Below are 22,636 nucleotides of genomic sequence, written 5' to 3' on the forward strand. Positions count from 1 at the left end.
GTAACTGTATGGTACATCCTTTCCCCACACCTTTTCTCTGCCTTCTCTATTTAGATTTAAACTTGTAGAGGAGGTATTATTGTCTCTTATTTTATGTTTCTACAGTGCACAATGGAACCCCAATCCTGGCAGAGTCTTTTAGATGATATTGGAATACAAACAATTAATAATAGTTAGCCACAGTGATGAAAAGCCTGAGCTACAATTTAGGAAATCACTGTGTACAGACGTCAAACACATGCAGGTTCCTTAGCTTCAGAATCTTTCCACAGCTTGACTGTGTTTTCCAAAATCAAATCTTTTTGTTTGAATAATAAACTCTTGCTTATAGCAATATCTTACACTCTTTATCGATACGTTCTCTTATTGAAACTACATAGTTAAACAGACCTAAAATACATGACAGCTCAGTTCTGTGTAATATATTTCTAGGTCCCTATAAACAATCACAGCTAGAATCATTGCTTATTGATGCTGGCCCTTTGGAAGCATTCATTTCAAAGTCAGATCCACACCTGCCTTATACAACTAAGTAAACATCAAGTTTGTGTTATTGGTGTTTCCTTTTAAAAAGGACATCAGGGCATTTTTCATACATTTAAAGCCATCTTGTGTGCCATTTAATGTGGTTCATTTATTGTATAATATTCTGGTGGGTATTTTTACCATACAAATGAGAAATTTTTTGCAAATTTGAGAAATCTTTATCAGATTTATTTTTCTATCCTAAAACGAAAGCCATCTGTTGAAGGGTTGAGGTTTAAATCTATTTTCTTATTTTTCTGTTTGTTTATTGTGCAGGCACCCTAATTTATTATTGTAGGGTTGCTCAAGAGAACAGGCCTATGGCCATTTTTATTTAATTTTTTTTTTTTAAAAAGAACCCATATAGAAGAATTAGAACCCATATAGAACTTGCAGAAAGATGTTAGGGGGAAAAAAAAAACACAAAATAGATCTAATTTTTGTCCTAGCAACCTAGACAATATTTTAAGTGATAGCCTGTTTGCTTTTAATTTTAGCTTGGATGAGTGCATGAACACGGGAAACAGTAGCAAACAGAATGAACAACTGGTACTGGCCTATGAATATTATGTCCCATTAATGTAACAGAAGTGCCATCACATATATATCCAGAATCTGAATTACATGTCCCACATTAGGAGATAGGGAGTTGGCAACCGTATCAGTGACTACTCAGTTAGCACAGCATTGATCAGACTGTATGGAAGTAACCTGTATACAGTATTACAGTTCTTTTACTTTGACACTCAACCTATTAAGTCTAATGCATTACTAGGAGATTGCCAACAACAATCAACAAAAACTTTTATATTAGCAGTAATAATTCTTTTGGTCACAGATGGGTCAAACTAAAGAGAAACCAAAGAACTAGATAAAAGGAGGAAGGGGGAAAGAAAATCCCCCAAACTATCAGGTACAGCGCTAAATACACAAATTATAGGCTCAAGGTGAGTCTCTCTAATATCCTGGGACTGACACTGCTACAGCAACACTGCATAATACTATAGGCTGTCAAATACAGGCCCCTCTTTCCAGATGATTGTTCTACCATTCAGTTGGAAGGGGAGATTTTCTTAGCTAGATAGCAAAGACAAACTACCTTTATTTTCAGTTTTTCATACCATTCAGAGTAATAAAAAATTGTGAGATTTCATTGCAAGAGCTATACTGACTCAATTTTTGCTATTTAAAATTCAACTAGCACGAACTTGGAAGGCAAACGTACTCAAAACTGACCCCAAAACATCTGACCAATTTATTTGGGTTGGTATACTAATATAGAATATTTTTAAATTATTTCAAAATGGATTCTAAAGAAACCGCTTTACTGTTAAAAATTTCAAATCATTAAGAAATTTTAAAATGAATGTGGTTCTTGCTGAAAATTTCACTGTATTAACTTGTTTAGCCTTTTTTATTAGTGTCAGTGGGTTTAAAACTTGAAAACTTTTTCCTGTATTCATTGACTTTGTTAAGCTGAAAGCTGGTTAAATAACAAGCTGCTTTGGTCTCATTCTCTGTGTAAAACCTCATATGCCTAATTAAAATGTGTCTATTTTTTTAAATTACTCTTTAGTCAGTGTGTTAGGGAGTTAGTGATGAGCTAATATTCACTCTTAATTGCATATTGTTGTCATTATATTTTATAATATGAGATTGTCTTGTATCAGTATAAAATTTGAATAAAGTGACAAACTATAAATACAATAAGACTTCAAAGTGTTTTGCAAGCATTAATTTAAGCTTATTTGTACCCTTGTGAAGTACTGTAGATATTTAAAAATATGCAACAAAATAATTAAAAAATATAGAGACAGTTTTGAAAACAGTATTCAGTACTGTTATATAAGCACTTATCTACATTAGTAATTAACCTCCAACAATAAACAACAAAATTAATTTAAGAGAGAAATTACTGTGCTATTAAGCTTTATAAATATTAATATATGGTATACAGTTGCAGCCTCACAAGATATTGTGGCTCTGAGCCCACTCACAATTTGTCAGAATTAAATAGAAAATAGCAGTCGAATAGCAAGCTGTGCTTTCTGCATTCTACCATTCTTTCCAGAGGGAGAGATAGGGTGCAGGTCGTTGGGGGACTCCCATCTGAGGAGGATGGAGGCTTCCATGTGCCAACATGATATGATGTCTTTAGATGTGCGCTGCATGCCTGTAGCACACATCTGAGATGTTATGGAAAAGTTGCCAAGGTTCATCCGTCCCTGTTACCATGCTGTTCATCTACACGGGCACTAATGATACTGCCAGGTCTGACCCCAAGCAGATCAGTGGTGACTACAGGACGCAGGAAGCAAGAGTGAAGGGGGTCAGAGGAGTAGGTTGTCTTCTCACTCATCCTCCTGGTTGATGGTAAGGGCTCAGGCAGCAACATGCACATCCTGGAGATGAATGGATGGCTGCGTGGATGGTGTCGATGGGAGGACTTCAGCTTTCTCAACCATGGCATGCCGTTCCAGGAGGAAGGTATGCTGGGAAAAGATGGGCGTCTACCTGACCAAGAAGGGGAAGAAAATAGTTGCATATCGACTTGCCAACCTAGTGAGGAGGGCTTTAAACTAGGTTCCAGGGGGATGTGACAAAAGCTCACAGGTAAGCATAAAAAGGGGCCATCTTAACAGAGGACTAGATATTGAGAGGGGGAAGACCATGAAAAATTACAATAGGATCATAGGTTTCAGAGTAGCAGCCATGTTAGTCTGTATCCGCAAAAAACAGGAGTACTTGTGGCACTTTAGAGACTAACAAATTTATTTGAGCATAAGCTTTCGTGGGCTACAGCCCACTTCATCGGATGCATGCAGTGGAAAATACAGTAGGAAGATATATATATACACACAGAGAACATGAAACAATGGGTGTTACCATACACACTATAAGGAGAGTGATCAGTTAAGGTGAGCTATTATCAGCAGGAGAGAAAAAGAACTGTTTGTAGTGGTAATGAAAATGGCCCATTTCCAGCAATTGACAAGAAGATGTGAGGAACTGTAGGGGGTGAGGGGTGGGGGAGAATAAGCATGGGGAAATAGTTTTACTTTGGGTAATGGCCCATCCATAATAGGATCATAGGAGAAACAAGAGGGAAATCAGTGGGGGGAATCTGCTCAGCATCTCAGATGTCTATACACAAATGCAAGGAATATGGGGAATACATATTAAGAACTGACAGTATTCGTCCATATGATAAATTATGACAATTGGCATCACAGAGACTTGGTGGAATAAGTCTCATGACTGAAATACTGGTATAAAGGGATATACCTTGTTTACGATGGACAAGCAGGAAAGAAAGGAGGTGTTGTCTTAGATATTAAAAATATATGTACTTGGTCTGAGGTCCAGAAGTAGGTGAGAATAGACCAGTTCAAAGTCTCCACGTAAAAATAAAAGGGGTAAAAAAATATGGATTATGTCATAGTATAGGTCTAACTAAAGACCACCTAATCAAGAGCAGGAGGTGGAGGAGGAATTTCCAGAACAAATAACAGAAATATAGTAATGGGGGACTTCAACTACCCAGACATCTGTTGGAAAAGTAATATGGCAAAACACAACATTTCCAATAAGTTATTGGAATATATTGGGGACTACTTTGTGTTTCAGAAAGTGGAGGAAGTAACTGGGGGGCAGCCTTAAAGAGCTGCAAATTTCTAATATCACAGTTCTTGTAGGGATTAGTGCTAGGATAACTATAGGACCATTGCAGACTTGGAACCTCTCTCTTCTCCTCCGCATACTAACAATATTGGCCCCTGGAGCTAAATTAAATCAATCTATGGTGCTTCCTGTCCATAGTGCTAATACCTAATAATGTAATTAGTAGGTTCTAAACTTAATTTTAATTACATTTATTTTGAAAATTTGGTTTTAAGAAATACAGCAGCTCTCCATCAGTTTGGCAGCAAGGAGAAGACAGCCAGTTTGGGGGATGAGGATTGCGACATTCTCCCTATGAGTGCTGTTTAGGAGGGGGATATGTAGGGTGCCTCCTTCTAAGAGAGTTACCAGTTTTGGGATTGGTTGTCTTCCCCCATGAGCCACTGCCTAAGGCAGGTTCTGCCAGTACCAGCAATGCTGGTATCCATAAGAGGAAAGAAAGTGGGCCTCTCAGCACTAGGGTGAGGACAGTACCATGATTATAGAAACATCTTATATACTTTGCTCCCTTTTTAAAAAAATTATTATAGGGTTCTTCAGTCATTGCAAAAACCATGAAAAATATTAGGGATGGAAAAATAGTACGAGAGGACTGTGGAATATCTTCATAAGAATTACCCCCAGTTTTGCACAGCTTTAACAATGAAGAAATAGCTCAGAGAATAGAAAGTCAACACTATATATGAATTATAGGCCATAAGCCAGAAAATACAGCAAGCAAATTGTGAAGGCTGACAATAATAATGTGTCTGTCTTAATTGCATTAAGAATTATTTCCACAGATCACAACATGAAAGAATATTAAAGAGAACAAAAAGAGATACACAAATAGATACAGGAAGACTAGACGCAGTATTTATCATTGTTTTATCTGAAACTGTACGTATCTAATGTAACTGCACCTTGTGTACAGTATGCACCAATGTGTACTTGCTAAAAACACTTAGCAATTTCCTTCAGCACTCACCCATAGGAAATCACAATAGATACACATATCCCTGTCCTTCCTACAACACCAGCACTCTCTTATTTTACTTGGGACAGTCCTGATTTTCAGATGTGTTTCCTAGGTTTCCCCCTCTTGATCGCAAACAAACTGTGACTGTAAAAAAAAATTGCCTGAACATCTCTACTGAAACCACTGAAAATGCTGCCTCCTCTCTTGTACTTCTTCAACCTACACTGTTGTGCAGGGAGAGCAGGCAATGTTATGTCAACATCACCCTTCCCCCAAAAGACATTAGAAGCATACAGAAGCATGAGTACGCATATTCCAGAAACACATTTTTCCTAATTTTGATTTTAACCATCAAACTTTTTCTGACATTGAAAAAATACAAGGTATTCAATTCAGGGAAAGCACTGTTTTGAGAATCAGTGTTGCAGATACCTAAGGTGATGTATGGTGCTGATCACCATATGGTGCCATACAACGTATTGTTAACGTAGAGTTCACAAGCATCTTCACAATTACATTAATAAATTCAAACAGTACATGTGAACTCAAGTACTTCTAGCCATCATGTTTTTGGAACATCCCTTAACATGGTATTTCTTGATTTGAGTTTATTTCCCAAGTCACAAAACTGCATTTCACAAAGCCTGAGAATCTTTAAGGGCCACATTTTTAAAAGGCTTCTAAATTTGCACAAATCATTTTTGCATGTTAAGAATATTTGATTTAATATCCCATTTGTGGGGCAGTGTGTGCAATTACATTATTTGCAAACAAATTACAGTATTGTACATGACAAAGCAGAGCCTTGGTTGAAACACCTTTGGAAATGTTCTAATAATCCAATGGAGACTATCACTGATTATGTCCATATCTAAAAGATGCAGAAAAATTGAAATATTGAAACAAAGACTTTGTAAGCCTTCAGCCAAACAAGTTCAACGTTGTTTCAAGGTCTTAAACTAGAGGGCAAAATACTTTGGCATTATACTCTTGACTGATTGCCTGATTACCATTTGTGCCTCTCAATTCTTTGTCAACACTCTATGAAAACCCTCATGGGAGACAGATCTACCTATTGTTTTTTTTCCCCCAAAAGCCAATTGGATACTCTTCAGCAAGAACTTCTCTCTTCCCTTTTCCACTGTAATGTCCAAATGCAATGTCTCTCTTCTATTATTTGCCTTTAAGTACTTTTTCCACAGAACCCATCCCCTTCTGCTTCATCAAAACACCTCTCATTCCCCTCCCCCGCCATTTATCTTTATAATCTGCTCTATGCCTTCTTCCTCTTTTCCCTGTGCCTACTAGCATGCTTTTGTAACTTTGATCCTGAAAAGCGCCTTCCATGTATTCTTCTTACTCTGCTGACCATTCTCTCAGTGTCTCTTTGGTAAATGCTCATCTTTTTCTTCTGTAGGCTAGCATCCCTCAACACTTATTACAACCTTCCACTTCTCCCTCTAACTTCTCTCTTTAGGTGCCTTAATTTGCTCTGATACAGTTATGCCAATGGCTCTCAAATAGAATTCTCAACCCCACAACACCATCTCCAATTGTGTCGGACATTTATTTCTGCTTGCATGTTTTGCTCCCACTCATGGTCCAGAAGACAGACAAGAGTCAACGGATGTGGTTTAATTATGCCACAACTTTACTCAGTTAAAATAAGTTGGAGTACCTAGCAATACATTTTACAGTGCAGGTCATCATCAATTCCTTAATCATTTCTACATAATCCCTGACCTGGTCTTAGCCATCCTGTTCCTGGGATCCCATCGCCTTCCCCTCATATGAGGTAAAAAGAGGCTATAAAAGGGTAAAAAGGGGCTGGCTTCCTTGGGGGATGCTTTCCTTCGATTCATTTACCAATCCATTTTATCTGATAAGTGTATCCCTTCAGTAACAAGTGCATGCATGGGACAACTGCTGTGAGTTTTATGTATCAAGTTGCAACGTTATAACCTAATCCCCCTGCCCCACCAACCAGGTCCCAAACCTGCTGTGTGACAGGTGAAAACTCCCACTCCATCTCAATCAATTTGGCAGTGAGAGAAAAATTCCTTCCCAAGGAAAATGGGGTGACTAGCATAATGCTCACAGTGAATCATGAGGAAACCTCATCTTTGTGCAAACTTCATGGTGGGAAAGTAGGTGCTGCCAGCCTGATACAGGTACAAGAGAGCTTCTCTAGGACAGCCTGGGGTATATATACCTCTCCACTCTTCCGGTCAGCAAGAAGGGTGTGCCCTTTTCCCTTGGTCCATCTGTTTCCTGTTCTTCCCTGCTCCATCCCTCTAAATTTTCTCCCTCTTCCCCTTCTACTACCTGATGTAAGGAGAGACCTTAAGGGTCAAAAACCCCTTTTCTACTGGTCACCCAGACAAGGATCCACTGCACAGAGCTGTGATGAGAACAATCTCCCCAAAACTGAATTTATATTCCTCTACTCCCTGTCCATCAATACCCTTCTGTTAGTGTTGACAAGGACAGTAACCTTCCTGTTACCCAGATTTGCAATTTCAATTTTGATTTGTACTGCAGTCGCATCTAGAGGTGCCAGTCCCCAAGAGCTTACAACTGAAGTATAAAATGGGAGAGCAGGTGACTGTAACAGACGTGGGAAGCACCAAGTAACAGATAATTATAGTAAATGTAACATGCTGTGATCACTGCTTATCAACTGCTTAGCCAGTGTCAAATGTTTTGCAGGTATCGCAACAGAGATGGATTTTAAGGAGAGCTTTGAAGGAGAACATTTTTGTAGATTGTTATAAGAACTTCTGTGAGTAAGGAGAAACATGGGAGAGAGCACAAAAGTTGTTTGTGGGAAATTTGACTTCAATGTGTCTGACACTGACCTCTGTTCCCTCTCCAACCATATTCAATTTTTTTTTGTTAATTCCTGTTAATTCTTCCTCTTTATTATCACCAAAATTCACCCTTACTTCACTAACCACTGCTGAAACCCACATCCACACTGTTAATCTCACATCTTGATTAGTGCAAACTTTTCCTTTCTATCTTCCCACTGTCTCACTTCTTTTCCTCCCACTTTAATCAAGATACAACCCTTCTGGCTTGAAGCTGGCAGAAAGATTAATGTGATAATGGATACTTCCTTAAAAATTATTTTCCAGAACTGTGTTTTGGGATATATCCAATGCATGGAAACCTTCGGTCTCTAGAACAGTGCTTGTAGCCAAATGACACAGTGATTAGCTCAGAGGTGGGCAAAGTACGGCCTGCGGGCCCCTCCTGCCCGACCCCTGAGCTCCTGGCCTGGGAGGCTCTTCCCCGGCCCCTGCCCTACTGTTCACCCTCCCCTGCAGCCTCAGCTCGCCCCGCCACCAGAACAATGCTCTGGGTGGCAGGCTGTGAGCTCCTGGAGCAGCGCAGTTGCAGAGCCTGGTCTGACCTGGTGCTCTATGCTGCGCAGTGGCAACGGCGTGGCTGGCTCCAGGCAGGCCAGCCACCAGTGCTCCAGGCAGCACGGTAAGGGGGCAGGGAGCAGGGGGGTTGGATAGAGGGCAGGGGAGTTCAGGGTGGTGGTCAGGGGGTGTGGGTGTGGAGAGGGGTCAGGGTGGTCAGAGGGTAGGGAACAGGGGGGAGAGTGGGGCTGCGGGGCTGGCTGCGCGCCGCCGGAGCTCCAGCCAGGGGAGCAGGGTGAGTGTGCAGGGCCCGATTCCGGGGTATCAGGCGAATTGGCCTAAAGCCGGCCCTGGTCAGGAATGAGAGGAGGGGTCGGATCGGGGGGCAGTCAGAGGTGGGGATTCCAGGGGCAGTCAGGGAACGGGGGGGTTGGATGGTGCAGGGGTCCCGGGAGGGCAGTCAGGGAACGGGGGGGGGGGGGGGTTGGTGGTGTTGGATGGTGCAGGAGTCCTGGGGGGGGCGCATAGGGAGTTGGGGCCAGGCCATGACCCCCTCCCCTAACTGGCCCTCCATAAAATTTCCGAAATCCAATGCGGCCCTCAGGCCAAAAAGTTTGCCCGCCCCTGGATTAGATAGAAGAGTAGATTGGCTCCAGGCATAGAAGCTTAGCACAACAACTTGGCTTACCTTACCTCCTTATGGAGAAGGGGGACCCCAGACAAATTTGAAAAAAATTTGGTCTGAATTTTTAGAAATCTTTGATTAATTCCTAGCAGATGGAAATGACAATGTCGCTCTCCTTTTCCGCCCCCTCTCCCATTCCTTTACTGTTTTGTTCTCCCTTTATTTTTTGGGGGGAAATTCAGTATATATTAAAAACAACCACCATCACAAAAACAAAAACTAAAACCCCAAAAGAAAAGAAAAATCCCAATCCTAACCCAAAATACAGCTACTAAAAGTAATTTTTTTCCATTGACACTCCAATCTTATCAATCCCCTTTCATTCTCTTCAGTGACTTCCCATTTCAACCATGTCAAATTCTAGCTCCTCATGCTCATGTTCAAAGCCTTGCACATCTTGTCCCCACCTGTATCTTGGTTCTCATTTCTCCCTTGTCCCTCTGCTTCTCTCTTCTTACTGCTCCCTTCTCCAAGTTATGGGTTTGTACCGTCACTCAGGTGCCTCAGACACTTGGAACAGCCTTCCAATGTCTCTTCCCCAAGCTTCCTCCTCCTTAAACCCACTTCCTAATTTCTGAATCCTTTATGAGTCTTTCATATTTTAACTCTCTTCACCAATAATCTCTGTACACCAGAGTGTAGTCTCACTGAAATCAATTAGATTATTTGAGTTATGTACCTACTTATGTGTTTGCATCATCAGGATCTTAACTTTCAATATTTTGTTTTTTGACTGCAGTGGTTTTGTAAAATGTAACATACTCTCTCTGTTGTAGCATTTAAAAACAGACATTTACAATTTAGTTCATTATACATTTTAATCTGAAGTTGCAACAGCAGTTTTTCAAATTAGTTTTACAAAGTCTTGACCTGATTTAAATCAACTAAAAAAAAAAAAAAAAAAATCAAATGTTTTAACTCATTTAGGTTGCTCCACCCAGCTGTCCAGGCTCAGTTCCCAGGATTATTGTTACTTGCCTTGACTCTGGTTAAGGAAGGGGATGCATTTGTATGTACCTATGTATTTAAAGCACTACCTAAATGTGCTTCTTAAATGACTAATCAAACATTTACAAGTTACCTAGTATTTCCACCTTCCCCAAAATACGATACCAATTAAAAAAAAAAAAAGTGAACACGCTACCAGGAACTAATAGACATGAAAGCAGCATGCCACTAGAAGAACTCTCCTACATAACATTAATGATCTCTGATTATTTTGCAGACAATTCATCTGATTTGAGGAGTAACAAAAAGGATGGTAAGCTCTGTACATCATCATTACTTAATATTTAAATCCAAGCAAGAATCAGACTAAATATAGTACTTTTAAGTCTAGATTTATGTTATTTCTACACTCATTGTACGGTCTCACCTTTTCAGCTTACTTGTCTCCTTATGTTTGACTTTGTAAAATCCAATAAAAACATTGGTTGACATGTGTGGCTCAGTGGTTAAGGCAGGACTTTTGGAATATAGTTTTGGAACTGCAACTGATGTGCAGTGTGACCGTGGCAAGTCACCTCGGGCAACCTCTTTGTGCTTCAGTTTGCCCATCTGTAAAAAGGGCATAATAATATAATGTATCTTCCTCACAGGGGTGCTGTGAGGCTTGAGTAAGATTCCAGGTCTGTCATGATGTGTCACTCTGAAGCCTAGAATGTCTATTCACTCAGTGTGAATTGATGGAAACACCTATATGGTTGAGAGATCTCTTCGCATAGAATATCACCAGGGTCAATCATCACTGGGATTCGTAGTCTGTTACCATCCAATTTTTAAATTCTCAGTTTGGCTTTTTTACATATTACAGAAGATACCCATACCATCACAGCATGGGCTTTCACATACTTAATGTTGATACAACACTTTACACATACAAAAGATTTTTCCATCCGAGATTCTGTAAGCATTAATGCAGAAATAATGAAGTGCAACATTTATTACGACTATGCTACAATCCTCTCCGGACGAGACATTGTTCCGGAGTGCGTGTGGGATGACCCCTCAGTGAAATCACACCTTACAGCAGGGATTGGCAGTCTTTGGCACGCGACCCGTCAGGGAAATCCGCTGGTGGGACAGGACAGTTTGTTTACCTGCAGCGGCCGCAGGTTCGGCCGATCGCAGCCCCCACTGGCCACGGTTCGCCATTTCAGGCCAATGGGGGCTGCGGGAAGCAGCGGCCAGCACATCCCTCGGCCCGCGCTGCTTCCTGCAGCCCCCATTGGCCTGGAACGGTGAACTGCGGCCAGTGGGAGCTGCAATTGGCCGAACCTGTGGACACTGCAGGTAAAGAAACTGGTCTGGCCTGCCAGCGGATTTCTCTGATGGGCCACGTGCAAAAGACTGCCGATCCCTGCCTTACAGCATGGTTTTAGTGAACTTGTACTTTTTCCCCTTTGTTTTCTGCAAAATGTGCACTTTAATTAAAAACATTTTAATTCCTATAGTTGCAAAGATAACCTTCCAAATATAAACCAATGCAAGGCTGTCTTATTAAATTCGCAAGCAGAAACAGTAGCTGTAAGAAAGATATGAACTGTATCAGTGGTTCTCAAACTGTGGGTTGGGACTCCAAAGTGGGTTGCGACCCTGTTTTAATAGGGTCACCAAGGCTGGCGATAGACTTTCTGGGGCCTAGGACCAAAGCCTGACCCCCAAAGCCTGGGGCTGAAGCCTGAGGAATTCAGCCCAAGGCACTGGGGCTCAGGCTTCGCCCCCTCCTCCCCCCGGGGTCAAGTAGTAATTTTTGTTGTCAAAAGGGGGGTCACGGTGCAATGAACTTTGAGAACCCCTGAACTATATCAATTCATTTTGATGGTTTGTTAACTCAGAAATGTAGTGATAATTTAAATAGCAACACTAAGTACTTCAACTGTTTCTTATCTTTTATTGAAACACCCAGTTTTCTTTATCTTTTGGTCTAAAACATTTAAAAATAATTCTTCTTTTTTGCCTTCATCTTGTCCTGTTAGTCGGGGTCAGTGGCTCTTGTTCTTTGTCTCCAAGAATTCCTGTTGAGTGAGTTTTCCAGGTGACACCCACCTTCTTCATGTTCTCTTTCAGCATCCTGGACAACCTTTTTCTGGGTCTTCCTTGTGGTCTTAGTCCTGTAACTACTATATCTAATGCCCTCTGACCACAATGCCCTGCGTCTCGTTGTCTCACATAACACAACCATCTCAGTCAATACTCCTTCAGCTTTTGAGTGATGGGGGCCACCTGCATCATGACTTGTATTGTTTCAATTCATAGCCAATTAGCTCTCGTCTTACCCAGCATCCACCTGTGCATCCTCATTTTGGCAATGTGAAGTAGTAGTAGTTCTTTCTCTCTCGATGGCCAGCATTCCTACCTATACATCATGGCTGGCCTAATCAAGGTCTTGTACACTTTGCTCTTTAGTTTACTTGACATAGTCTTATCGCAGAGAATTCCTGTCAACTCCCTCCATTTGTGCCAACTCTTCATACAACTACCAATATTCACAGTCCCATCATAGCTCAACACTGAACACTGTTGCACACCAGATTCTCATTTTACTAGCCTCTTGTCCCTCTTAGTGAAGCATCACCAGTATTGCCTCTGTTGTCAGCTGATTCATAAACCATTTTCTTTTAATACAGCCCTCCATAATTCTAGATCCCTTATTTTAAAGTAATAATTAAAGAAATATAATGGTATTTTTTAAACATACAAATAACTAAAGATTCTACCAACTACTTGACTTGTTGGGCTCTCAATGTAGGATTCCAGGAGAAGAGGAGATTTAGGAACATCTGAGTGGAAAGGTCTCTTCCCCCCCCCCCCCATCCTTTATTTGCTCAATCTTGCCATCTGTCCCTGGTCTAGTACTCCCCTGTAAAACAGAACCCACCTCCCTGCTCTCAGTACCCTTCCTTATCAGAACTTGAACAGGGTTTAAGAGTTCAGCAACACCTTAAACATGTTTAACTTAAAGCATGTGAGTAGTTCCATCTGAATTCAATGGAACTACTTAACTGCTTAAAGTTAAGCATGTATTTAAATCACTTTATTTGACTGTGGCTACAGTGTTCAGCAGTTTGCAGGATTGAGCCTGAAATGACCACTGGGTTTTTATAATAGAGTTATATATGCCTGTACAAGAATGATCCTATGAATCCTTTCACGTCAGTATCTTTATAGAAGTGTTACTTTTTTTGTGTATGCTACTAGATGTCTAAAACTAACAAAAATAAACCATTGTTTTTAACTGCTATTTTTTTCTTCTCTTCATCCTTCTGGCAAACTGCTGCATCATTTCTAAAATTGTGACAAGCAAATGCACAAGCTATCACATAGCTGTAAGAACAGATGGTTCAACCCATCACGGTCACAAACTCTGGCCAGGAGATTTAGTAGCAACGCATTCTCTGGAAATGACTAATGGTCTCATGCCCTCAGTTTGTATGTAGACATCTGCTCAAGCAAAGACCCATCAAGTTCTTCTCAGAAAGGTCAGTTGATCTCATGTTACTGATTTAAAAATCTCTACGAATTGTGCTGGAATGTTTTTAATCACGTGAACACATTATTGATATATGTGTACACATACACACCCCACTCAAAATTACAGCCATGACAAAGCAGAACATGATGTGGCAACTGGAGGATTATAAATACATAAACAAAGAGTTAGTAATTACACAGCTTCAAGCCTTCCTAATTTTCCAATGAGCATAATCACATCTGCCTCGAGCCTCTGCAGGCTTTGTGGACTAGAAGATGTCATTTAGGACCTATTACTCAAGTCAGTAGAGCTGAAAGTTACATTCCTATAGCTCTATAAATCAAAACAACTAATATATTTATTATTGCAGTCTTTACAAAAAGTCAAAATCCAGAGCTCAACAGAGAAGTGACTTACTAGTTGTTACTTAGAATTTATCACTTAGGAACTTTACAGAGTTTGATAAATATTACAACTAAACAACTAAGAGGCCTAAGAACATTTCTTTCTGGGCTATTAGCAATAGTTACAAAACTTGAACAAATGAAAGCAAGTTTGCGAAGTTATACAAGTAGAAGAGATCCTCGAAAGCACACTTTCTCAAAGCCCCCTTTGCATAAATAAAACTAGATATTTAAAATATTACCGCTGCAATTTCTTAACGCCAAAAGCTTACAGATGCAGACAAGTTTGACATCGCATGAAAATCAGTTTTACACGTTATTCAGTTACAGATAACAAAAATGGCTTCCAGTCCCCCCCAAAAAGTTTAAATTTCAATATGTAAAATAAAAGTAACAAATTACTTTGAAAAAGCACACTGATTTTAATGTATATTTCTAGAATTAAGGGTTATCATTAATCATTTTAATTATGTAATGTTAACTCTGACTGGCAAAAATTTCTAAGACTTCTATCATAAGGTGGTGCGATAATATTATTTACTATAATAAAGTATTACAGATTTGTGAACAGCATTGATTGTGGTATGTAGGAATCATTTAATGCTAAGTAGAAACATCAAGTTTTAAACACCACTTAACTCAGACTGCACATTCTTAGTGATGTATCTGTCCGTTTAGAAGGCTGATTATGTAGTCTAAGTATTTTCTCCTATGCTATTTGGAGCTCCCAATGCAATAATTAGGTATACTGTATTAAGATATTAAGAGTAATTTGTGTCAGCTGACTATGACAAAGCAAATGGAATAAATTTGGATTTGTGGCATAAATCAATCAGCGGGAGATGAGACAAACATCTATTTTCTTTTAACACTTTAATAGAATTGCTTAGTTAGCAAGGAACAAGGCATATAATCACCACCCAGAAATATACTCTGCCCTCACCCACATGAACTGTTAACATTCTTTGACCAAAACTCATGGTTATTAATTTACTCACTATAAACAGTAAGTTTTCCAAAGCAATCTTTATACTCTCTCTTCCTAATCAGTCCCACCATTGTGCATCCATGCGGGAGTTCTCCTTCACCATACCTGACAAAAGCAGTCCTAAGGAAAGTCCTCTGGATTTCACCAGCATTTTACATTATGGTCACTATATTATCCATATTTCTTTAACACTAATGCTCTGGCAGCACCTTTCCTCTCAGTGTCAGGAATTTTCTTTTTACATTAAAGTTAATGAAACTTACTGCCCACTAGAAGAAAAGAGCAACATCTCCAAATCCAATCTCCCTCTAATTAATTACACTTCTCCCCAGTCCAAGCGTATCACTACTGTCAAAGCTGTAAAGGCTCTGAATGGATGAATCCTGTTAACAACGCACAATGTTTTGTAATTTTTTTTTTTTAACAGTTTGGATCAACTTTTGTCCTTGGCTTGAAAAAGTTTTGGAAAAATGAAGGCAAAATTATTACCTACAATCAATGGTAATTTGTATTGAGTGTATGCTCAGGTTAAGTCCAAAAAGACTACTTAGCAGTAAAGGATCAGGCTCCTATCTCAGTCTCTTTTGGCAGATGTGGTTACTCTCAGGAAACCAGTTTTAATGGTTAATAAAGATAATGAATGCATAAAACTGAAATGTACTCAGTAACAATTTTTCCTATTAAATTCAGGTCACAAGTAGGACACATTTTGATCAGCAGCGATGCCAATGATGTTCACTCCCCATAGGTAATGAGATATGTGGAACATTTGAGAACTATGATCTGTAGGATTCAGTACTTTATTAAATGGTGCTATCTGAACTCTGAATATACTAATGCTTACAACCATTAAAACTGGCCCACCCTAGGGGAAAAGAAAACAATATTTGAGGAATAGCCTCTTTTTGTGTTGAAACCTCTCTGTTGTGGACCAATGTTAGTATTTTAAGCAAATTCTTACACATACTTTCATCAAAGCAGCTTTTTTTATGATAAAAGAGTTGGAGTGCTTTTTCTAGAGTTCTTTTGTGTTGGTAAATGATAAACAAAAGAAATAGTATTTTTCAACTCACCTCATACAAGTACCATAGTGCAATCTCTTTATCGTGAAAGTGTAATTTATAAATGTAGATTTTTGTTACATAACTGCACTCAAACAAAACAATGTAAAAGTTTAGAGCCTACTAGTCCACTCAGTCCTACTTCTTGTTCAACCAATCGCTAAGAGAAAAGTTTATTTATATTTACGGGAGATAATGCTGCATGCTTCTTATTTACGTCATCTGAAAGTGAGAACAGACATTCGCATGGCACTTTTGTAGCCGGCATTGCAAGATATTTACATGCCAGATATGCTAAACATTCATATGCCACTTCATGCTTTGGCCACCATTCCAGAGGACATGCTTCCATGCTGATGACGCACGTTAAAAAAATAATGCATTAATTAAATTTGTGACTGAACTCCTTGGGGGAGAATTGTATGTACGCTGCTTTGTGTTTTACCCGCATTCTGCCATATATTTCATGTTATAGCAGTCTCAGATGATGACCCAGCACATGTTGGTCATTTTAAGAACACTTTCACTGCAGATTTTACAAAACTCAAAAAAGGTACCAATGTGAGATTTCTAAAGATAGCTACAGCACTCAACCCAAGATTGAAGAATCTGAAGTGCCTTCCAAAATCTGATTGGGATGGGGTGCAGAGCATGCTTTCAGAAGTCTTAAAAGAGCAACACTCTGATGTGGAAACTACAGAACCCGAACCACCAAAAAAGAAAATCAACCTCCTGCTGGTGGCATCTGACTCAGATGATGAAAATGAACATACGTTGGTCTGCACTGCTTTGGATTGTTATCGAGCAGAACCCATCATCAGCATGGATGCATGGCCTTTAGAATGGTGGTTGAAGCATAAAGGGACATATGAATCTTTAGCGCCTCTGGCACGTAAATATCTTGCAACGCCAGCTACAACAGTACCATGTGAACGCCTATTCTTACTTTCAGGGGACATTTTTTTAATCGCTTGACAGCCCTAATTATAAGTAAAATAAATAGCTCTGAACAGTCCTGATCTACAAGTCTTTTCCTTTCAATAGCCATGCTATTTAATTTAGACATTTCATAATTGGATATAGTACTGGTCCTCAGTTCAAAAAGTCTGTGTACTGCTCCTAAATTAAACTCTGTATGAACATCTTCATTAGGTGTAGAAACCAAGTGAGTGTCTAATTATTTGGTATAAGTAATAATACAAATTTCCTTTCCTCCTTTACCTCGTGAATCTTTCCTGGAAATAAGGGCATCAGAGGATACATATACCTTAGTTGACCTAATCTGGGACATCATATTGACTAAAGCCTATTTTTTTGGGTAGCTAAAGACTGAGTCCTGTATCCAAAGCTTCTGATTATCCACTGGAAGATTCTGAATGTGGGTTCCCCTTCTGATGAACAATTTGTCAGCTTAACCAATCCACACGCTCATTCAGACACTCTAGTGTCTGTATCCCTTATGGACTGCACATCCATTTCTTACTCAAAACAACTTGACTGTTTTGGTCAGAGAAGTTTCTTTTGCTTTTCTTCATGGTTTCCAGGAGATAACTGTGGTATTTTATTACATGATTAGCATTTGATGATCCTGGATTGGTTTTTCAGGGGACTGTACTGCAGATCTGATGGTATTGTACATAAGACTCTGTACCATCTCTGTTTCAACCAAACATATATTCATGTTTGATCCATGTACCAATACGCTCCCTGGCTTACTCGTTAACGCTGGCATTTGTTGCGCTTATTTTCCTCTCTAGGATAGGTAAGGGAATATCATGTCTCAGAAAAGCTCCTGAAAACTACTACTCCTGTAAAATGAAGAACTTGCCTGACATTGCTAGTTGAGAGTCAAATCTTTATAAAGCAGATGATCAAACTGTTAATGTTATTCTTTCAAGTTGTTTTACAATACTAGGGAAAACCTTATCTTGGCCTGTGGCTAGAGATATGACCTTCTACAATTCCATGCCTTGATTTGGGGATATTTTGTCTTTCCTCTGATGTCCTTCTCAAAACTGATAATTAAACTGTAATTTAAAATTTCTTGGAGAGAATCCTATCCCCTAGTTCCTCAACACACATAGCTTGCTCTAATCTGTGTAAGAATTTATGTAGCTTACTGATAGATGAGCTACATAAATTCCAGTTTAAATGTTTTGAGTGTTTTAACTACCATTCCATCTGTCTGCCAACACAGACCTACTTTTTGGAGCAAATTTTGATGGGCCAGCCCTTACATAAAAGGTTGCTTTAGACCACTGGTTCCAAATGCCTCAAGTATCTCTTAGATATAGTCGATCCTCTAGTCCAGGATTGCCAAGGAGGAGGATGATCAACAATACAAGGCTCCTAGTCTTGAGGTAATTTTAAAAATAACGTGTAATATGACACTGTAGCCCAGGGGTCTGCAACCTTTTAGAAGTGGTGTGCCGAGTTGTCATTTATTCACTCTAATTTAAGGTTTTGCGTGCCAGTAATACATTTTAATGTTTTTACAAGGTCTCTTTCTACAAGTCTATTAATATATAACTAAACTATTGTTGTATGTAAAGTAAACAAGGTTTTTAAAATGTTTAAGAAGCGTCATTTAAAATTAAATTTAAAATGCAGAGCCCCCCGGACCGGTGGCCAGAGCCGGGCAGTGTGAGTGCCACTGAAAATCAGATCGCGTGCCGCCTTTGGCACACGTGCCATAGGTTGCCTACCCCTGCTGTAGCCAAATGTTATTCATTTGAAGTCCTGATTCTGCCAAATCACAAAATAAACATTTCAGTGTTAATATATAAACACCAAACTGGACAGTTTCTACGCAAAAGAATAAATGGACACAAATCAGACATCAAGAATTGTAACATTCAAAAACCAGTAGGAGAGCACTTCAATCTCCCTGGACACTCAATAGCAGACTTAAAAGTGGCCATTATTCAACAAAAAAACTTTAAAAACAGACTTCAATGAGAAACTGTAGAACTGGAATTAATTTGCAAACTGGACACCATCAAATTAGGCCTGAATAAAGACTGAGTGGATGTGTCACTACAAAAAGTAATTTCCCCTCTGCTGATACTCACACCTTCTTGTCAACTGTTGATTTGTCAACTGAGAATAGGCCACTTCCACCTTAATTGAATCAGCCTGGTTAGCACTGACCCCCCCAACTTGGCCTTGTTAGCACTTACCCCCCCCCACTTGGTAAGGCAACTTCCATCTTTTCATGTGCTGTATACATATACATACATATATACTGCTTACTGTATTTTTCACTCCATTCATCCGATGAAATGGGTTTTAGCCCACAAAAGCTTATGCCCAAATAAATTTGTTAGTCTCTAAAGTGCCACAAGGACTGCTTGTTGTTTTTGCTGATACAGACTAACACGGCTACCACTCTGAAACCATTAGAAACTTGATTTTTATATATCCACAATATGATACTTGCTCTATTGTACTATATTTTGCCATTCTGCCAAGCAGTAGCAGAATTTGTGGACTTAAAGGTGAATTTTCTCTTTGGAGCAGAAATTTGTGACACAGGCTTTTTTTAGTATGTGTTTGTTTAAAAAATGTATAGAAGTTGTGCTTCCTTGAACAAGAGTGGTAACAAACAACACAGGCAACTTCCTTTTTGCAGAACCCTAATATTAGATACCTCTATCTCATCCCCAGAAGCAGCTGTCTCTCCCCTCCCCCAGGCCTCGCTAATGTTTCACTGGTTCACAAACTCTATGCGAGTTTTCCACACTTTTCACCTGGGAGACCCCTAGTCGAAGGCTGCTCACCAAGCTCACATGCTTTTGAAAGGTGAGTGGGGCATCTATCTTCCTTTTGTGAAGCTGCTCCTCAACAGAGAACACTCAGATCTTCAACTGCCGGACAAAGAAGAGTGCTTTAACTCCCAGAATACCCTTAATAACTGAGTTTAGTTATTGCATGGCTTTTTCAGCTCTTTGTATAGGGAATTTTATACATCAATGCCCCTTAATGTGCAAGCCATTAGCAACTTTTGCCAAAACAGTATTAACATCATCATATGTTACGGCCATATAACCAAACCAGTCATTCTGCCTTGTAAACATTTAGTGATATGGTCAAATGACCATGCACTTGGGCATATCAAATGAATTGCTCCAGTCTACCAAACAAACCTCTCTTTACTTCTTTCTGTTCAACTAGAAATTATCTACTTTTGGACTGTCCACACAATCTTAGCAATGTTGGTGCAAGAGCTTTCTCCTGCTCTCTGCAACACCCTTCCTGTTTCTCTGTATACCTCACTGACTATCCATCTAACATCAAATGCTGCCTGAAAATCATATTTTCCCCCAAAACAGCAGAGGATATCCTAAACTAACTGTATTTAACACTCAAAAGCACTGAGAGATACATACTGTAGGAAAACAATATATAACATAAAACGATTATAACCATGTGATAGAACTAAAATATGCGTTTTCCCCTGTACATGCTCAGTAGATATTTTCAAATGTTGATCTAAAATTTATTCAAGTCAGCCTAAATGCCCAGAAAAATCCACTGGTAAAAATGATGCCCTTTTTGCCAAGACAAAAAGGCAAATCAAACCACAAAAATTCCTTTTTGTCCCCTTCCTCCCCCCAACTTCTATAAACACTGGAGTCTTTTTTAAAATATAAAAACAGTTCCAAATCTGAGAATTTATAAAGCAGAAAACAACTGGGAAATTCACGTTACTGAGTCCAGTTCAAGGGAAAGAAAAGGGAAAACAAATACTGCACTTCAGCCTGAGGGATATGTTAGGTATAGATGGAGGCTGCAAGTGGGGGTTGGCACAGAGCTGTAATTCCCAGTTTGTTGATTACACTGGATTTCCAACCCTATTGTTCCTCTGGAGAGGCACAAAAGGTGGGGACCAGGATCTGGACCAATGAATTCAAGGGGTGTTCCAGGAATTCATTATGGAAGGAGTGGGCCCTATTAATATTAATATGTTTTGTTTCAAGTTCTCACTTCTGAAATGTTTGCTAACTAAAGCATCAGTTTACAAAACTCTAACAAGTTAAACATTAATTTTTACAACGTTATCTCATATCTAATAGCCAAGGCCTCCTTACAACAAATTCTGAACTCCATATGCTGTCCATATCCTTCTAGCTTCCTTTGAATATTGGTAAACATCAGATTAATCAAAAAGTTTCAGATTAACTAGTTAAATCAATTATTTTTCACTGGTCTTAAAATAACAGAGATGGAAAATAATCTCTCTGATCAAAGTGTTCCATTCCCCTGGAAGAGCAGGATACAGTCCCCTCATAAGACTGACGTGATATAATGAAAAAAATCACATTTTTGTTTAACGCCCCACCACCGAGTTTTGTGTTGCCCATATTATTCCTTCCTTGTATTGTAAATATAACCAAATTTTAATAAAAGTACCAGCTAAAGTGTTTTTAATAAAAAGCAACTAAATCGATACTTTAAAATAAAGACTATCAATAACCAATTATGACTTCACTTTAAAAATAACCATGTTACGCTGAGTTACAATACTTTTAAATCAGATATTTGCCGAAGCCCAGATCCTGCAATCGGATGTGTGTGGGCGAACCAATGTGTTTGCACAGAACCCCAATCATGTCACCAATGATCCACATGGGGAGAGGAGTTTGCCACATCCAATGCAGAAGAATCAGGTACTAAGATATTGTCCTGGACTAGACAAGTAGAAATAGATATTTTATACTACAGATATTTTCCCATAAATCTTGGAAAAAATAACGACTGTGTTTGTATCCAGATGCATCAGTTGAAATGATAAATTCAAACCGTATGTGAATCTGGAGTTCTGGCTCTTACAATTCCTTAAAACGTGTCATGGCTGCACAAAATTGTTTTTGAAAAGCTGGAAGTCTTCAAGCAAATTTCTGCCATCTTCACGTGTTTTTAAAACATCTGACTGACCAGGGCATTTTGTAATTTGTGGAGTCTCAAATTGTTTCTTTGGTCATACCGTGGAGTCAATATTTTTCACTAATATCATGACTCTTAATATAATCTCAAAGTGGAGAGATAGTTTGGCTTTCAAAAAACAACATTCCCTCCCTCTCCCTGATTTACACATATAAGTTTATTGACTCTGAAAGAAAAAAAGCATTTCCCTACAGACAGCCAAGATGTTACTTCCTAACTGGTTTCAACATGTTTTGGCAGCCCACACAATATTAAATCCAATGCCATTTATTATTCATATTTTCCTATTCCCTTTAAGGAATCCAACTAACTTATTCCTGGGATACACTGAAGATTAGTTTAACTTCATACTTCACTTTAAACACATTTTGATTGGAATATTAATATCTGTATTTAACGTACATATATGTAGCTAAATTTAAGTCATTCCATTTATTTCCACTGGAACATGCTGCATTACATTGTTACATTTTCATCAAACTAGTTGCTTCTAAAACTAAATTTTAGATCAGCACCTCTTTCTCAGTCCCTCTCCTATGATTTTAC

At 39.1% G+C, this 22,636-nt stretch overlaps 1 protein-coding gene across 4 annotated transcripts in view; it reads right to left on the reverse strand.

Moving 5' to 3' along the window:
- RETREG1 (reticulophagy regulator 1) overlaps window positions 1-22,636 on the reverse strand; it is a 128,511-nt gene that overhangs the window by 29,161 nt on the left and 76,714 nt on the right. Inside the window, exon 1 of one of the 4 annotated variants that reach the window (XM_034761570.1) lies at window positions 2,523-2,602. The exons of the other annotated variants lie outside the window; for them this stretch is intronic. Within the exon in view, the coding sequence (XP_034617461.1) occupies window positions 2,523-2,587 (65 nt within the window). The 5' untranslated portion in view covers window positions 2,588-2,602. Of the gene's footprint in view, window positions 1-2,522; window positions 2,603-22,636 lie in introns of those variants that run through there. 4 annotated transcript variants of the gene reach the window in all.

This window comes from Trachemys scripta, chromosome 2, assembly GCF_013100865.1.
Source record: "Trachemys scripta elegans isolate TJP31775 chromosome 2, CAS_Tse_1.0, whole genome shotgun sequence".
In the NCBI taxonomy this organism is placed as follows: domain Eukaryota; kingdom Metazoa; phylum Chordata; order Testudines; family Emydidae; genus Trachemys; species Trachemys scripta.